Source organism: Heloderma suspectum, chromosome 5 (genome assembly GCF_057233095.1).
Source record: "Heloderma suspectum isolate Gila_16-S chromosome 5, 16-S_ref, whole genome shotgun sequence".
Lineage (NCBI taxonomy): Eukaryota > Metazoa > Chordata > Lepidosauria > Squamata > Helodermatidae > Heloderma > Heloderma suspectum.
Window position 1 is genome coordinate 9,634,941 of NC_139462.1, and position 18,119 is coordinate 9,653,059.

Below are 18,119 nucleotides of genomic sequence, written 5' to 3' on the forward strand. Positions count from 1 at the left end.
ACAGGTAAGGGTAGGCAACTGTAAAAATGCTTTGTAGGCTAATAACCTCTGCAGATTTATTTGCAAGCCTGAGTTATGGGACTACATTATTTGATGTAGAGAGGAGGTGCTGGGAATTGTAGGACTTCTTTCTGTCTAAACATGCATAGGATTGTGCCCCAAGGGCTTAACTACATTATAGATCAACCTTCTCCAACCTGGTGCCCTCTAGATTTGTCAGACTACAACTTCCAGCATTCCCACCCAGGGAATGCTGAGAACTGCAGTCCAACACATCTGTAGGGCACCAGGTTGGGGAAGTCTGCTACAGACATAGGCAAACTGGCTCAACAATCATTGTCTCTCTCCCTTGGAGCTGTAGTTTCCCTAACAGAGTACTGGATCAATGGTTCCATTCCACTGACTCCTATCAGAGGAAGGGAACCTTGGGATCCAACCCCCACCAAACTACAATTTCTAGGACCCTTGGGAGACCCCATGACACTTAAAGTGGCCATAAAACCAATATACGTACATGTATAGTGCAGACATACCCTTTTATGCTTCTGGAACCTGCTCTTAATCCCATATGAAGAGGACCAACCCTCAAAATAGCCCTAAGCTGACTGGCTAGTGGCATAAACCAGTTTCATCCATCCATCTTAGGCGGTTTATTAGCCAATGGCTGCACTGCGTTGTCCTCCACCTTCTTTTGATTCAAGCACTGTACCCTGCTAGATGTCCAAGGCTATGCCACAAACCTTTTGGCTGTGGTTCCCACTTTGTTTTGGCTTGTCAACTCGGCACGGCACAATATCACTGCATGAAGCATGCAGGACTCAGGAATCCCCCAGGCCAATCTTTGGGGAGAAAGGGGCGGCATTTTTTCTTATGTATCCAGAGCATAGTGTGTTATTTTCAGGGTTAATGTGGGACTGTTTATGACCTTTGTGGAGTGAGTTGAGTGCATTTGTGGCTCAGTGGTAGAGCCCCTGCTGTGCATGCAGAAGGTTCCCACTGCTGCTGCCAGTCTGTGTCAATAATATTGGGCTAGATGGACCAAAAGTCTGACTCAGTATAAGGCAGCTTCCTATGTTCCACTGTTCCATTCAGTGCTATGCAACACCCTGTCCATAATGCTGCAAGTCTCTTGAAGCTGACAGACCAAGGATTAACACCGCGTTTAAAAAAAGAAAATAAACGTTGAGGGTATTTACAAGCAGATGCAGGACTCTTTGGAAAGACGTTAATTGCTCCATTGCTGGAATGCCTTTTGTGTTGCAAAATGTTTACGTTATTAGCTGCTCTCCTCCGCCCTTCTTTTCTTCCATAGTCTTAATGTGTAACTCATTCTGATTCAGGGTACAACCCACCCTAATTTATAAATACCACTCCTCACACCAATGGGACCATAACCTCCTGGAACTATTAGAGAGGTGAGGTCAGAGCAGTTTAAATAAAGAAAATGCTCTATTAAAAACATTCACGTAAATGGGAAAACTAATTAAAAACCTCCCACTCCTTCTTCCCAAGTATAATATCCATGTGCCACGTCCCTGCCACAAAGCACGTACACAGATTTCCAGTGGCTATCCCAAGCTGTGGAACTCCCTTCTACTGGAGATTTGAGAGAGTGAACTTTTACCAAAACTGATGTACGTACGGATCACTTGTTTTGGGATGGCAGCTACATAGGTCCTTTAAAAATTCACACATTTTACATTAAAGTTTAAATTATTGCTTTTAGTTATACTGTTATCCCTATGGGATGGATCAGGTTTGAAGTGTATAAATAATCAAATAAAATAAAAGAGAGAAAAAATGCTTAATGCTCCAGCACATTTTTTTAAAGTCACTGACCAGTAGGGCATCCTTCATTTACATGGAGAAATGACCGTGGAGAAACAGGAAAATTGTCACCTTGTGGTGCCATTTCCCTAGAAACAAACATCCATCTTAAATCATCTTCAAATCTTGGGAGGCAGTACCTGCAGTTCTTTCCTGCCCACAGTTTTGAGTGTGTCTCACCTGGCGTATGTTCTATTGAATACAACGGCCTTTCCTTCCAAGTAAACATGCTTTGGAGGGCACTCCAAAGATATTTGCACAAATAAGCGGCCTTGCTCTGTAGCAGTGGTTCCCAAGCCATAGCAGAACATAAGAAGAGCTCTGCTGGACCAGAACAAAGGCCTTTCTAGTTCTTTGTCTCCTACAGTGGCCAACCAGATGCTTCTGGAAAGCCCACAAGCCAAGTGCTGGATCAGCTCACATCTAAAAACTGCGTAAGCCTATCCAGCAGGAGGGGGTGAGTGACTGGTGGCAGCTAGGATGGCCATGTGTCCTGCGTTACAGAGGAGAGTCCTCTATTTGGAGGGCTGCTAGAGGACGGTCCTCTATCTGAAGGCGTCCTCTATTTGAAGGGCTGCCCAGTCCAAGCCCGTTTTAAAGATAAAGAGGCATAAGAAGTGTTGAACAGGCAGGCACACAGGTCACCTGGCCACAGTCTTCCGCTCTATGGCGAGATGTACTGCATTTCTATATAAACGATAAAAGTTATTTCAAAATTTGCATCTACACATATAAATTAGCTCATGCAAATTTAATGCACAAATCCATGCCCCATTTTGTCCTCTTTTGGGTGGTGGTCACCCTAGGGGCAGCGGCTGTGCCAGCTGGGGTGTTATGTGCAGAGGTTCCATTCAATGAACAGAATGCAACCATCCTTCCATGCACAGACAGCAGCCTTTGGATCCAACCCTCTGAGTGGAAGTGTGCCTTTGGTTTTGATCCAGGCCAGGGGGAATGCTCTGGGTTTCCCCCCCAAAACTGAAAAGCATGCCCTAGAGCAGCCTTCCCCAATCTGGTGCCCTCTAGATGTGTTGGACTACAATTCCCATAATCCCCCAGCCAGCTATCTTGGCTGGGGGTTATGGAAGCTGTAGTCCAACACATCTGGAGGGCACCAGGTTGGGAAAGGCTGTTCTAGAGTCATGAGTTAGCGAGATTTCCATTGCTCTTGAGTTTGACGTAGCTAGAATAATATGTAGACTCTTGCACTTGGAACCCCGCTCCCCAAATATCACTGCAGCGTCTCTTACAAATGTGCTTTCACTTTGTGGACATGCACAGTCACTGCTGAGTGGACAGCTCTTTTGGAAAACTCTCTTTTGAAGCTAAGCGCTGCGTTTGGTTGTTCACCATAGCGGCCAATACACTGGAATCCACACAATAAAACCCTTTGTTCCTGACGGGCCAAGGAGAGCAAGAATGTAGCTTGCTGAAGGAGCATCACAGAATCCCCCCCCCCCCCCGCTGCTCTTGTGGTCAGGCATGTCGATTGTCTTAAACCAATTAAAAAAAACACCACCTCCCCCCCAAAATGCCACTCCAGTCTCTTGCCTCCATGGTTAAATAGTCAAGTATCTCAAGCAGCAATCGTTTTGCGAAGGGGCTGCCTTTTCTTCCACTTTGTTCAGATGAGCAAGTCTAGCCTGTTTCATTGACCTCTAAACCATGCTGTTCAGGGAGCAACGTACATGTGACAAGATCAGGGGAGGTGGTGGAGAAGGATACCAACAATTTCTTAAGCACAAAGTATGAAAGTTATGAGCGGGGGGGATGCTTTGGAGCTGGCGTCTCCAGAGTGGTGCCTGCTTGGAAGCTCAAGACTTCATCTCTGTTTGTAATTATGTTCCTGGGCAAGTTACATTTCTTGTAGTTTACCATTTGCCTTCTGGGAAATGAGTGTTTCGTGACCAGCCATGCCCACCATGGCAGCCATTTTGTGAGAGTGCTCACAGCATTCTCTCAAAATTCCAATTGTGCCCACTGACCCAAAAAGGCTGGGGACCCCTGCCTTGGGGTGATAAAGGCAGGAAACCACCCAGTGAGCTTGTTTCCACCTCCCACTGCATGTAAAACCCACACGCTGGAGTCATGCGTGAACAAGGCAAAAGACTTCTAAAACGGTTATATACAGAAAGCTATGGGGCGGGGGGGAGCAACCACTGAGTCACTAAATAACCAGCAACAGTTCCACAGAATTGCTTTTCCAAACAAGGCATCCTAAGATCTGCCTGGAACATCAAAGCACTTACTGCACCTGCTTCTGTGTAGAAGTTGAAAAACAACGAAGGCAGCATCTAATAAGCAAATAAGTGAATCATTCTGCTTTGGAAAGGGGAAAACATTTAAAACAATTTCTCAAGTGAAAGACGAGAAGCATCAGAAGAGAAACCAGGTATCAAGATGCTGAGTAGAGGAAGCAAATGCAGCCGAGGGTATGTCTCTGTTTGCACAAGTTGAGAAACTCAACAGTGAATACATTAAAAACCTGATGGGATCTGGAGTACCAGTGGGGAATGGGGAGAAAATGGACTTTTCATAGAGAGATGTTCTGTTTCCCTAAGTGTAAAGCAGTTCTGAGTTGGGGAATTCTTTGCCTGCCCCACTTCGGAATATAACACAGAATTGGAGTAGTGCGTTTTGTTTTGAAATAAGGGGTGTTGAACCTCACCCCTGTGGGCCAAATCCAGCCTGCCTGGAGGTCTCAGTCTGGCCCTCTGGGGTTCCCCAAATGGCCAGGCTCCTGTTTTTCCTATTCTAAAAGTTTGAAATTGCTCTCCTAAGGCTTAGTTACTGGCTGGCAGAGCTTTAAGCTAAAATATATAGATATTTTTTACTATTTTGGCCCTGCTCACCCCTAGAATGCAGCCTCCAAGAGCTTCTCCAAAATTGAATTTGGCCCTTGGGCTGAAAGAGGTTCGACACCCCTGCTTTAAATTGACATAACATGCTGTTTTGTGCATACACCATGCAATGAAAATGCACAGGTCTTGGGAATGGTTCAACATGCATCCTGATCACAAGAAGATTGGCATTCTTGGGTTAAAATTGTACTCAGTCAGTCTTCCCTGACCTGGCGCCCCCCAGATGTGCTGGACTACAACTCCTGGCTGGGGATGCTGGGAGTTGTAGTCCAGCACATCTGGAGGACACCAGGTTGGGGGAGGCTCCTAAAGACGATCTCCATCAAAACATGCTGTGAATACCGTCTGCAGGACACACTGTGCTGAAGGGCTTCAACCAGGAGCCCAGATTCCAACACTCGCTCCTTCCATCAGGGGTCCCCAATGTGGCACCTGTGGGCATCTCCAATGGTGCCTGCACTGCTCTTCACTCCCTGCCCCCTTCCAAAAAAAAATTTATAATAGAAAACTGAAAAACTTTTTAAGAGTACCAGGTTGTCCTTCTTGTTCCTGAACCTGCCACTGAGCAGCTCACCAGTGGGAAGGAAGAAAAAAAGACAAAGGGGCAGAGGGGAGAGAAACAGCAAGGCTAGAGGCTGGGAGAGGGGAGAAACCACGAGGTAAAGAGGTGGGAGAGAGAGAAACAGTGAGGCTAGAGGCTGGGAGTGGAGAGAAACAGCAAGATGAAGGGGTGAGTGGGAGAGAAAGGCTAAGGGCCAGGAAGGGAGCAGAAGAAGTAGACTAGGGATGGGGGAGGGAGAGAAATAGCATGGAAAGGGTTTGGTGGAGAGAAATAGTGAGGCTAGAGGATGGGGGTGGGGAGAAACAGCAAGATAAAGGGGTGATTGGGAGAGAAAGCGCACAGTTAGAGGTTGGGAGTGGGGACTGAGAGAAAGAGAGAGTACAAAATGGAAAGGTCTGTGTGGATGGAACAAGGTTGGGCAGGCCAGGGAGCAACCCTTTCCACTTCCCCATCCCTCCCAGCCTCTAGCCCATTTCTCTCTCCCCTTCACCATCCCTTGACAGGCCAGGCCCCCACAGTAGCCATGATGCGACTAGCCAGGCCCCCATGGCAGCCATGATGTGACTAGCCACATCCTCCATGGGAGCCATTTTGCTGTGGTGCCCACAGCAGTTTCTCAAATTCCCAAATGTGCCCAGGAGTCCAAAAGGGTTGGACATCTTACTTGCTGCACCACTGTGACATCTGGCCAGGGTGGGCAACTACAGGCCTTGAACACATGACACTTTACACCGAGTCAGACCATAGGACCATCTAGCCCAGGATTGCCTACTCTAACTGGCAGCAGCTTTCCAAGGCCTTTGGCAAGAGACTCTTCCCCATCCCTTGATCATTTTGTTGGAGATGCCAGGGGCTGACGTTGGGGCCTTCTGCATGCAAAGGCAGGTGGTCCACCACTGCGCCAGGGCACTTTCAAAGCTGCAGGTGGAAGTCTTTGGGCAAAGCCCTCCTAGGCAGGGAGTCTGGTAATAAAAATGGCCTTCCATTCCTTCCAAAACAAATTGCAGGAAGTTGCTGTTTCTCTTCAGTCTGAGGAACACGACACCTCTAGGGAAGCCACCTGGCGGCTTTGCGGTGCCTCTTGGGGCGTGTGCAGATGTACATAAAAAACAGGACCCTGCCTGATTTTTTGTTTTTGCACCTGCTGGGTGAGCATGGCTTCCTCCTTCCCAAGCAGCAATCTGCCTGCCTGTGCAACGAATGCGGTTTTCCTTGTGATTTAGGCCTCTCCCACCAAGCTTCTGTTGGGCTGTCTTTTGTCTGTTTGAGGGCAGGCATGGTTGGGCACCTGCCAAGGGCCCACATCCCAGCAGGGGCCCAGCGACAAGAGCCTCCTGGGCTTGCTCTCCTCTTCCCCAGCCTCTCATTTTGGCCCAGACAACGGTGCTGGTGAGAAGGAGGGGCAGTCGATGCCACTGCTTGCGTGCTGACTGGCTCTCAGCGCATCAAGCCAGCAGTACAATGGTGAGAAAAAGAATGACGAGCAAGAGCAGCTGGTGACCACGGCGGCGAGAAGGGAGACTCACAGAGGAACGCCACTGAGGGTGCCTTGCCCCTCACAAACCTGGAGCCGGCACTGCATATGTGCAATCATACATTTAAAAACAAACTTATGGTACTTGGTTATTTATTTGTTTAGAATGCCAAACAAATGGGTATTTTTAGAGTTGAAAAACTGCTCCTGGGATAAGGTGCTTCGTAATGTCGCAGACACCTAGCCAGCTGGAACTCCGCATAGCCCTTTCTGCTTCAAACTGGCAGAACTGGGGACCCACTGAACCCGATCCCTGAGAGAAGATTGTACAGGTAACAACACGATGGTGAGACACTTTCCAGAGCGGAGTGGCTCCTGTTTTTAATATATTAATATACATCTGTGTATACCAGCCTTCCCACCTGGGTGCCCTCTACACATTTTGGACTTCAACTCCCATCAGCCTCAGCCAGCATGGCCATGGTCAGGAATGTTGAGAGTTGTAGTCCAAAACATTTGGAGAGCACCGGTTGGGGAAGGCTGGTGTACACCCTCAGACTCATCCCCCTTAAACACCTGCCTCCTTACCATCACCTGCTCCTACTCATGAGAAAACATAAGATCACCCCTGCTGAATTAGTCTAAAGGCGCATCTAATCTAGCATCTTTTCCCAACACGGGCCAGCCAACATACTGGGCTTCATCACATGGAGCTTTTATCCTGTGATTGAGATTGCTCCTTCACAGAAGTTTGCGAGCTCTTTACATGACGCTGTGACCCTGCCGTGACACCCCTGCACTAAATGCCCTTTGTTCTGTTTTTAAATAGATCGCAGATAATGAGCTATCAAATTACCCCATTGTGTTCCGCTTCAGTTTCCTCCATGAAAAGAGTTAAAGCGGGAAGAAGAGGAGCGAGATCAATGAAAGATAATGGAAGACTCAGATACGGGGAGAAGAGGGTCGGGTGCGGGGGAAGGAAGTGCATGTAAAGGGAGTCAGTGGTGATCCTGCATTTAAAATGGAAGCAGAAAGCCCCATTTTAAATGCAGGATTTTAGGATGGTGTAGAAATGCCCCCTGTGAGATGGTTGCAGGCTAATCACGGACTGGTGCTGCCTCACAAATCTGATGCACATCTAATTTATTCTCAAGTCCAGACCGCATGCAGTTAACCCACAAGGCAATCGCAAACACCAACTTGCAGAGGGGGAAAAGCAAGAACAGTTGTGTGAATCCATGCCACCGGATTGGGCGAAGGGGAACCAGGCATGCTCCAGCTAGCAACAGGAGTGGTTCATTTACCTGATCAAGTAGCAGCAGAAGAGTAAACTGAGGATGAAGACAAATATGGCAGTGCCAAAGACCACGATGTATATGTTCAGAGGCAGGTTCTGGAATCCAATGTTTGGCATCCTGAAACTGTAATGCTGGAAATCTGAGCTCATGGATGGTCTGCCAAGAAAAAGAGGAAGAAAAAAAATGAGGTGGGGAGAATTTAGAAGTACTTATTAAAATGTTTCAGGCCCCACCTTTCAATTCAGCAAAGCCTCAACTCAACTATAACGTCACTTTAAGAAACACACACAATAAGGGCACAATCCTATGCAAGTTTAGACAGAAAAAAAGTCCTACAGCTCCCACCATTCCCCAGCAAGCATGACTGGGTGGGGAATGCTGGGAGTTGTAGAACTTTTTTCTGTCTAAACATACATAGGATTGTGCCCTAAAAGACTAAAATCAATCACGAAAATAAAACAGCAAACACAGAGCGCCAAAAACAAGAGAAACAACCAGAGGGATGCTGTCAGCTCAGCAGAAACAAAACCCAGCTACAGCTAATTGAAGCAATCGGGAAGCCCCCAAACCACTCGGAAGTGGTACGCTGCTTTTATCAAATGCCAGGAGGACCCATGTGGTATTTTCTCCACTGTGCAACATCCTTACACCTCTTTACCTAGGTGTGCAAGACAACCAGGATATGGAGCATAAACTGTGTCTGGCTGCAGTATCCAATGGGGGGAAGGGACCACCTTCATGCATGGATCCCAGCCCCCAGGAGGCAGAGTGGGAGAGCCAGGAAGAAATCACCTGCTGATTTAACCACCCAATTCACTCAAGTGCTAGCAAGTACTGGAGGGCTGCACTGTGAACTGGGAATTCCCTGGTTCAAATGTTGCTTACTGTCGAGGGACACAGAACACGTGCTTTCCAGAAAGAAGGTGCCAGGTTCATGCCCCGGCATCTCCCGTTGGAAGGATAAGGTAGGAGGTGATGGAAAAGGCCCTTCTCTGCTTGAAACCCCAGACAGCAGCTGCCCGTCAGAGTAGGAAGTACTGGGCTACATAGACAAATAGCCTGACTTGGGTGCTTCCAGACAAGGGAATATAAAGTAATTGTCCCACTTAAGAGTAGGCTCATTGAAATGAATGGGACTGAAGATAGTCACGATTAACTTAGGTCTCATTCATTAAAATGGGTCTACTCTAAGTGGGATTAATAGTGGATTCAAATCAAGGGGTTTTACTGTGCAATCACACTGCTTCATTCACGGAATTTTACAGGATGCCCAGACGTCCATTTGTAGCCCTCCTGTGTTTTCCCACCGCTTCTTCCATCTTTTTTCTTACCAGAAAAAATATTTTAGGGGGCTAAGGGGAGACAGAATAACTGCACAATGCCTTTTGAGTGTTAGCACTAAGAGCCCCCCATCTGGAAGCACCTTCCTATCTATAGCAGCTTCTGCCAGAGGTATGCCTCTGACATGCCTTTGCCACTAGGTTGTCTCAGATATCTCCTCTCCCTCTCTGCCTCAACTCCCCGCTTGCAATAACAGAGAATAGGGAGTGGGAGGGGAGAACACAAAATGCAACACAGGTTTGCCAACTCTCCCACTTTAGGCAGGCCCGAATCCAGAGAAAGCCACAAAGGAAAGCAGAGAGGAAAAACATCTGCAGCCCCCTATTTGATCTTCTTAGTTCAATATTTTCCTTACTAGATTTACACACCAATGCTCAGATTGAGAGGGAGGGAGGGAGGGAGGGAGGGAGAAGAAAAAAGAAAAGCGTGTAAGAAAAAGAAAGAAAGAGAGATATGCTTAAAATCATTTCGGCACAATTAGACTTACATGCTATGTGGCATTGGGATAACAGCAAAGGACAACAGCACCAAAAACTTAGAATAGATTGAGAGGTTTTAAAATAGTTTTCTTCTTAAGTGGCTTCTACCAAAGATGAGTCATGTTTCTTTGGCAGTTGCAAGAAACAGCATCTCATCCGGTAGAAATTCCCTCCTCAAGTTTTCACAGCCTGCCTAGCATTGGCTGTGGTCCAAGACTGCTAAAGCATTTGAGAGCTGATCCCTGTCTCAGCTTGGCCAGGATGAGTGATCATATATTAGCAGAGAGCATTCTCCTTTTGTTTCCAGGCGTGGTTTCCCCATCGTGGCATTATTATTGTTCGGTTCACACGGGGGAGGGGGAGAAGGAGGAGGAGATTTCCATTGACCACGTGGCAGATCCAGAGGAAAATTACAAGCATCATAAAAGCGGGACTTTACAGCTCTCATGTGGCTCTGCCTGCAGAGCAGCTGTTTAGCAGGTTTTAAGCTGAATTCCTCGTTTTCTGACCTTCTCTAAGCATGCGGGCTCACCCACAGGAGAAATAGGATGCTAGCCCAGAGCGCGTAAGCTCCTCTTGGGCTTATTTCACATGAAATGGTCTCCTTTTTGGAAGGTAGGCATGCGCTTGAAGCAGTATTACATGTAGGGATGGCGGAGAATTTCTCCCCGAATCTTCGGGGGGCCGAGCACCAATGCATTCACCCCCCCGAAATCGGCGGTGAAATTCTCCGCCCCCCGCCCCCCCCGGGATGGGACTTACCTTTGGCGAATGTCCCTCCCGGCGGCGGGTCCCGGCGGCGGTTCGTTGGCCTTTCGTTGGGGGTGGGGGCAGCAGCTGGTCTTCTGACCAGCTGCCACCACCGCCATTACAAAGTAAAGTGTAAAAAAAACAACAACCCCGATAGGCTACATAACGATTAACGTAGCCTATCACGGCTAGATTTCCAAAGTCAGCCATGATAGGCTGACTTTGGTAGCCAAAAAAAAAAGCACATACGCGTGATAGCCAAAAAAAAAGCACATACGCGTATGGTGTAGTCTACGTAAATCTTTACGTAGACTACCGGGACCAAATAAGGAACACAAATGGCAGCGCCCATAGGGCACCGCCATTTGCGTACGCACTTATTTTATTTTTTTTCAAAGTCACCCGTGATAGGCTACGTAACGATTTATGTAGCCTACCACGGCTGACTTTGGAAATCTAGCCGTGATAGGCTACGTTAATCGTTATGTAGCCTATCACGGTGTTGTTGTTTTTTTTACTTTTTGTTTCGCGGCTGGGGAGACGGGGTGCTTCTCCCCGGCCTGAATTTCGACCGGGCGAGGCGGGACGCCTCCCCCCCCTCGCCTCCCCCCCACCGCGAAGCACCCCTGCGAAAAGGTAAGTGACTTTCGTACATCCCTAATTACATGGCATGTGCAAGGTATTCATGCAGCGATTGCAGCACACATCAGCCAGGGCCAGCGTCAAGGGTAGGCATGGTTGGGCAACTGCTGAGGGCCGACACCCAGCAGGGGCCCACTGACCCAAGGGCCCTCAAAAAACCTGGGGCCGGCACGGGCCATGGCTACATGTTTTGGTTCCGCACCACCTCAAAGATGTTACCGACAGGTTTGATCTACTCATGGCTGTGCTGATATGGCTGTATCCTGAACCCCCCACCTTCCATGTGGTCAGGAGGCGGTGCCACAGCTATAACATATACAAGTGCTAATGGGGCTCAGGTTGTGAGATTAGCGCAAGCACTTTTAGATGGAGATGTAGCACTGGGGTTTGTTCAATATGGAGCCTTGATGACATGGAAGTAATTTTGGGGTGTAATCCTCATGGCTAACTTATGCATCGGAACCCACTGGGATGTTTTCTGGAAGTGTGGCAACAAAGTATCTGCCAGTGGGTGACCTGTGTTACACTGAGAGTTTGCAGAGTGGAGCAGCCCACAAGGCGGCCATTTTGAGTGACATGAGCCTTAAGGAGAAGGAGGACACAAGCCACCAACCCAGACTGAGAATACAGGGCTGGTTCGAGCTCTCCATTTCCATTCATCCCGGCAAAGGGGAAAACACGCGACTAAAACCTATTTCCATAAGGATAAACTTAAATTTAGATTAGATGAGGATTCCTTTCTGAAGTAATGGGAAGGACATTACAGTGTGGTGAGTCATTACTCGAGAGACCAATAACATACAACTGCTCTAAGAATCTGTTCGGCGGAGAGAACAGGAAGGAAGGATTTTGTCATCCTGAAAACGGAGGAAAATAATTATTTAGCATCTGTGACGTATGTTTGCCTTAAATTCATAGCAGGGTTGCAAAGCCAACAATGGCAATGGGTCTGGAGATTCACAGAAGGGTTCAATGTTAACTATTTGGCCCAATCAGATGCCTTCAATGTTTTGAGAAAAGCAGAGCTTCAGGAATTTAGCTCTGGAAAATAATTTTTTACGTGTATACTTTTGAGGTAAGGCACTGAATCCCATGCCATCAGTTCTGCTGAGCGATCAACAGACCGTCCCGTCAGTGGTGCAGCCCACGGGGCCCCAAAATTACCACCCAGAAAGTGGCCTGGTGGGGGGTGGCAAACGTGTCAGCACCTGGACTGGCATTGGCCCACGAGACCTACCAAGGCTGACACCGTTTGCTGCAGCATTCTTAGTCTTTTTATTTTAAAAATATTTTATAGCAAGGAAGCGTCCGGTTGGGCTTGTACATGATTACAAGATGCTCATTATGCTGTGGATCACTGCCTTGTTATGGCGAAGGGGCTTACATAACTCAGTGAAGCCATAAGCTATGCTGTGCAGGGCTACCCAAGACGGACAGGTCATGGCAGAGAGCTCTGACAAAATGTGGTCCACTGGAGAAGGAAATAGCAACCCACTCCAGTATTCCTGCCAAGAAAACCCCATGGAACGTAACACAAGGCTAAAAGAGATGACGCCGGAAGATGAGCCCCTCAGGTCAGAAGGTGTCCAATATACTACTGGGGAAGAGCAGAGGGTATTTCCAAGTAGCGCCAGAAAGAGTGAAGCGGCTGGGCCAAAGCCGAAAGGACACTCAGCTGTGGATGTGTTTGGTGGTGAAAAGAAAATCCGATGCTGTAAAGAACAATATTGTTTAGGAACCTGGAACGTAAGGTCAATGAATCAAGGTAAGCAGGAGGTGGTCAAACATGAGATGGCAAGATTGAACATCGACATCTTGGGAAGCAACGAACTAAAATGGACACGCATGGGCAAATTTAATTCAGGTGACCATCATATCTACTATTGTGGGCAAGAATCCCTTAGAAGAAATGGAGTAGCACTCATAGTCAGTAAAAGGGGGGGAAAAGCAGTCCTGGGGTACAATCTCAAAAACAATAGAATGATCTCAGTATGAATCCAAGGCAAACCATTCAACATCACAGTAATTCAAGTCTATGCCCCAACCACTAAGGTCAAAGAAACTGAGGTTGATCGGTTCTATGAAGACTTACAACACCTTCTAGAACTAATACCAAAAGAAGATGTCCTTTTCATCATAGGGGATTGGAATGCTAAAGCAGGAAGTCAAGAAATCACCGGGATAACAGGCAAGCATGGCCTTGGTGTACAAAATGAAGCAGGACAAAGGCTAATAGAGTTTTGCCAAGAGAACACGCTGATCATAGCAAACACTCTTTTCCAACAGCACAAGAGGTGACTCGACACATGGACATCACCAGATGGTCAATATTGAAACCAGATTGATTATGTACTTTGCAGGCAAAGATGGAGAAGCTCTATACAGCCAGTAAAAACAAGACCTGGAGCTGACTGTGGCTCAGATCATGAGCTGCTTCTTGCAAAATTTCGGCTTAAATGGAAGAACGTACGGAAAACCACTAAACCATTCAGGTATGACCTAAATCATATCCCTTATGAATATACAGTGGAGGTGAGGAATAGATTTCAGGGATTAGACCCGATAGACAGAGTGCCTGAGGAACTATGGACAGAGGTCCGTAACATTGTTCAGGAGGCAACAACTCAATCCATCCCAAAGAAAAAGAAATGCAATAAAGCAAACTGGCTGTCTGATGAGGCTTTACAAGTAGCTGAGGAAAGAAGGGAGAAAGGGGAAGATATATCCAACTGAATGCAGAGTTCCAGAGAATAGCAAGGAGAGACAAGAAGGCCTAAGAATGAACAATGCAAAGAAATCGAGGAAAACAACAGAATGGGAAAGACTAGAGATCTTTTCAAGAAAATCGGAGATCTCAAGGGAACGTTTTGTGCAAAGACGGGCATGATAAAGGACAAAGAAGGCAGGGACCTAACAGAAGCAGATGAGATTAAGAAGAGGTGGAAAGAATACAAAGAAGAACTATACAGGAAAGATCACAATGTCCCTGATAGCCATGATAGTGCGGTCACTGAACTTGAGCCGGACATCCTCGAGAGTGAAGTCAAGTGGGCCTTAGGAAGCATTAGTAACAACAAAGCTAGCGGAGATGACAGTATTCCAGCTGAGCTATTTAAAATCCTAAAAGATGATGCTCTTAAAGTGCTGCACTCAATATGCCAACAAATTTGGAACACTCAACAGTGGCCGCAAGACTGGAAAAGGTCAGTTTACATTCCAATTCCAAAGAAGGGCAACGCCAAAGAGTGTTCAAACTACCGCACAACTGCGCTCATTTCACATGCCAGCAAGGTGATGCTCAAAATCCTACAAGCTAGGCTTCAGCAGTATGCAAACCGAGAACTACCGGAAGTACAAGCTGGGTTTTGAAGAGGCAGAGGAACTAGAGATCAAATCACCAACATTCGCTGGATCATGGAGAAAGCAAGAGAATTCCAGAAAAACGTCTATTTCTGCTTCATTGACTACGCTAAAGCCTTTGATTGTGCGGATCACAACAAACTGTGGCAAATTCTTAAAGAGATGGGAATACCAGACTACCTTACCTGTCTCCTGAGAAATCTGTACGAGGGCCAAGAAGCAACAGTAAGAATCAGACATGGAACAACCGAGTGGTTCAAAATTGGGAAAGGAGTACGACAAGGCTGCATATTGTCACCCTGCTTATTTAACTTATATGCAGAGTACATCATGAGAAACGCCGGGTTGGATGAATCACAGGTCGGAATTAAGATTGCCGGGAGAATTCTCAACAACCTCAGATACGCAGACGATACCACCCTAATGGCAGAAAGCGAAGAAGATCTAAAGAGCCTCTTGTTGAGGGTGAAAGTGGAGAGCACAAAAGGGTTTGAAACTCAACATTAAAAAAACTAAGATCATGGCATCCGGCCCCATCACTTCCTGGCATATAGAAGGGGAAGAAATGGAAGCAGTGACAGATTTTATTTTCTTGGGCTCCAAGATCACCGCAGACGGTGACTGTAGCCATGAAATTAAAAGATGCTTGCTCCTTGGGAGGAAAGCTATGGCAAACCTAGGCAGCATAGTAAGAGGCAGAGACATCACCTTGTCGACAAAGGTCCGTATAATAAAGCTATGGTTTTCCCAGTAGCAACTATAAGGATTATAAGGAGCTGGACTATAAGGAAGGCTGAGCGCCGAAGAATTGATGCTTTCGAACTGTGGTGCTGGAGAAGACACTGACGAGTCCCCTGGACTGCAAGGAGGTCAGATCAGTCAATCCTAAAGGAAATCAACCCTGACTGCTCATTGGAAGGACAGATACTGAAGCTGAAGCTCAAATATTTTGGCCACCTAATGCGAAGAGAAAAATCACTGGAAAAGACGCTGATGCTGGGAAAGATTGAAGGCAAAAGGAGAAGGGGATGGCAGAAGATGAGATGGCTAGATAGCATCACCGATGCGATGAATATGAACTTGAGCACACTCCGGGAGAGAGCACAGGACAGGAAGGCCTGGCGTGCTATAGTCCATGGGGTCACGAAGAGTCGGACACGACTTAACGACTGAACAACAACAACAACAACTTTAAAATATATATTATCCTTTTCTCCAACAAAGTGGTTCTTATTCCTCAAGTTTGTTTGTTTGTTTATTTATTTATTACATTTCTATACCGCCCAGTAGCCAAGGCTCTCTGGGCAGTTCACAACAAGTAAATGTGTTTAGCATCAGGGCCGCAGAAGCAAACTCCTCTTTTTTTTTTCTTTTCCGTTTGTGCAGTCATGATGGTGCCATGATTTAAGTGAATTTAAAATGTGAAACTGCACATACGCAGAGTATATCTTTTTAAAAATCAGGGTTGGCATACTGTCTTTTGGGTGGGCTTTGCACAAACCTATCAGGAATGTAGACGCAGTGGTCAAACATGGCACGATGGAGTGGGGGAGAAGAGAAATGTTAGATGTGTTCTTCACAACGGAAGTAATACACATGGCCATTTAAAGCCCTCCCACCTCTCTGTAAGACTATTAAGTCTAGGGTCTAAAATTAGTTAGCTGCGCTGCTGCTCAGTGGTGCCACTAAGGCTAGACTTTGAGACCAAAGACGGGGGGGCCAATATGACCACCCAGAGAGTGGAGGTGACATTTTATTCCTGTAGTCATGATGGAGTTTCAAATGCAAAACTGTACATGCTCAGAATATATATATATATATATTCTGAGCATGTACAGTTTTGCATTTGAAACTCCATCATGACTGCAGGAATAAAATATATTCCTGCAGTAAATATATATATATACACACACACACACACACACACAAAGTGTGTGTGTGTGTGTGTGTGTGTATATCTATCTATCTATCTATCTATCTCAGGGCTGGCGAAGAGATTTGTTCTTATTGTTGCAACATATCAGGAATGTAAAAGCAGTTGTAAAGCATGGTCTGACAGTTGGGGGTGGGGGGCAAAGAGAAAGTTTTGCTGTGTTCTTCACAAGTAATACATATGGCTGTCTAAAGTCCACCCCCACCACACACACACACACACACACACACACACACACACAAAGACCACTGACCTGGTTTGAAGAATCAAAATAAGCCACTGTCATGGTTTAAAAGGAATTCTACTTTGTTAAACAGGCCAGCAAAACAAGCCAAGGTCTGTTGTTGGCTTAGTTGGCAGCCTTCCCCATCCTAGAGCGCTCCAGATGTTTCAGATGACAGCTCCCAGCATTCCTGACCATTGCCCATGCTAGCTGAGGCTGATGGGAACTTCAGTCCAACACATCTGGCGAGCATCAGGTGGGGAAGGTTGGCTATGTGATGAAGTCACTGAGGGCAGTTGGAACAATGCAGATCAGGGACCGACAATGTGTGGCCCTCCAGATGTTTGGGCCTACCACTCACCATTGGCTCTCGTGTCTAGGGCTGATAGAAGTTGTAGGGCAAAACATCTGGAGACCACAAGTTGCCCAACCCTGAATTTTCAGCACGGCTTGTATTTCTGCAAGCTGTGCTGAAAGACAGCCAACAGGGAGAGGTTAACTGCTGGGGAAAAAACTCATTAAACACAGATCAGTAATTTCAAGCCAACCCTGTTGAATCGTGGGGATCCAGATGCCTTTTTTTTTTTTAAAGATAGTATTTCTGTTAGAGGGATCTCACAGTTCCTGAGGACTCCAAACATATTCGTTGCAAGGAAAATGAGATTCCTACAATCCTGCTAAAACTGTTCCGCCCACTGCAATTACAAGCTCTGCATGGAGTGTCAGCGTGTGGGTGCCATAGGCACCTATTGCACGGGTGCAAAACCACTCTCAGCTGGAGGGCTGTATTCCATTTTGGAGAAGCTCTCGGGGGCCACATTCCAGTGGTGGGCCAGGCCAAGGGGGCCAGGCCAAAAATAAGGAAAAAACCTGCACAAAAGCTGGGAAACCACAAAATGATTGGGGGTTGGGGGAAAGGGGGCATGGCCTTTTGGGGAATCCCGGAAGGCTAGACTGGAATCCCCAGAAGGCCAGGTTTGGCCCTCAGTCCATAATTCTGCACCTATTGGATAGTGCCTGTGACACCATTAGCGACAACTGTCCTCTATCCCTGCCTGCACCATTTTGCAGCAAGTTGTGGTATATTTCCTGTAGCAAGGATACTGCAGTACCTGATGAGAGCTAACACAAGTATAATAGTGCTAAGGGGTGAGTAAGGGGACAGAACAGTCAGGCAAAGAGGCCAACCCCAAACAGCTTGGGTTAAGTTCATCGTGCATCATTTTGTATTTTTGTGTCTTGAATTTTGCAAGCGTAAAAAGGAACTCAGTCACTACAACGGTTGCTCGAAATGCTGGGTGGGATTAAGACATAGTCCTACTTGGAGTAGTCCCACTGAAATCAACAGGGTATAAGGGAGTCATGACTG

General features: G+C 46.8%; 1 protein-coding gene and 1 long non-coding RNA gene across 7 annotated transcripts in view; one reads left to right on the top strand and one right to left on the bottom strand.

Moving 5' to 3' along the window:
* RNF24 (ring finger protein 24) overlaps positions 1–18,119 on the bottom strand; it is a 94,341-nt gene that overhangs the window by 20,069 nt on the left and 56,153 nt on the right. For 2 of the 3 annotated variants that reach the window (XM_084855341.1, XM_084855340.1), the window contains exon 2: positions 8,029–8,178. In XM_084855341.1, coding sequence (XP_084711467.1) covers positions 8,029–8,171 — 143 coding nt within the window. In that variant the 5' untranslated portion in view covers positions 8,172–8,178. Of the gene's footprint in view, positions 1–8,028; positions 8,179–9,850; positions 10,806–18,119 lie in introns of those variants that run through there. The other variant, XM_084855339.1, reaches the window with a different exon arrangement.
* Positions 1–18,119, top strand: part of LOC146343585 (uncharacterized) — a 51,565-nt gene that overhangs the window by 17,629 nt on the left and 15,817 nt on the right. The window lies entirely within an intron of this gene.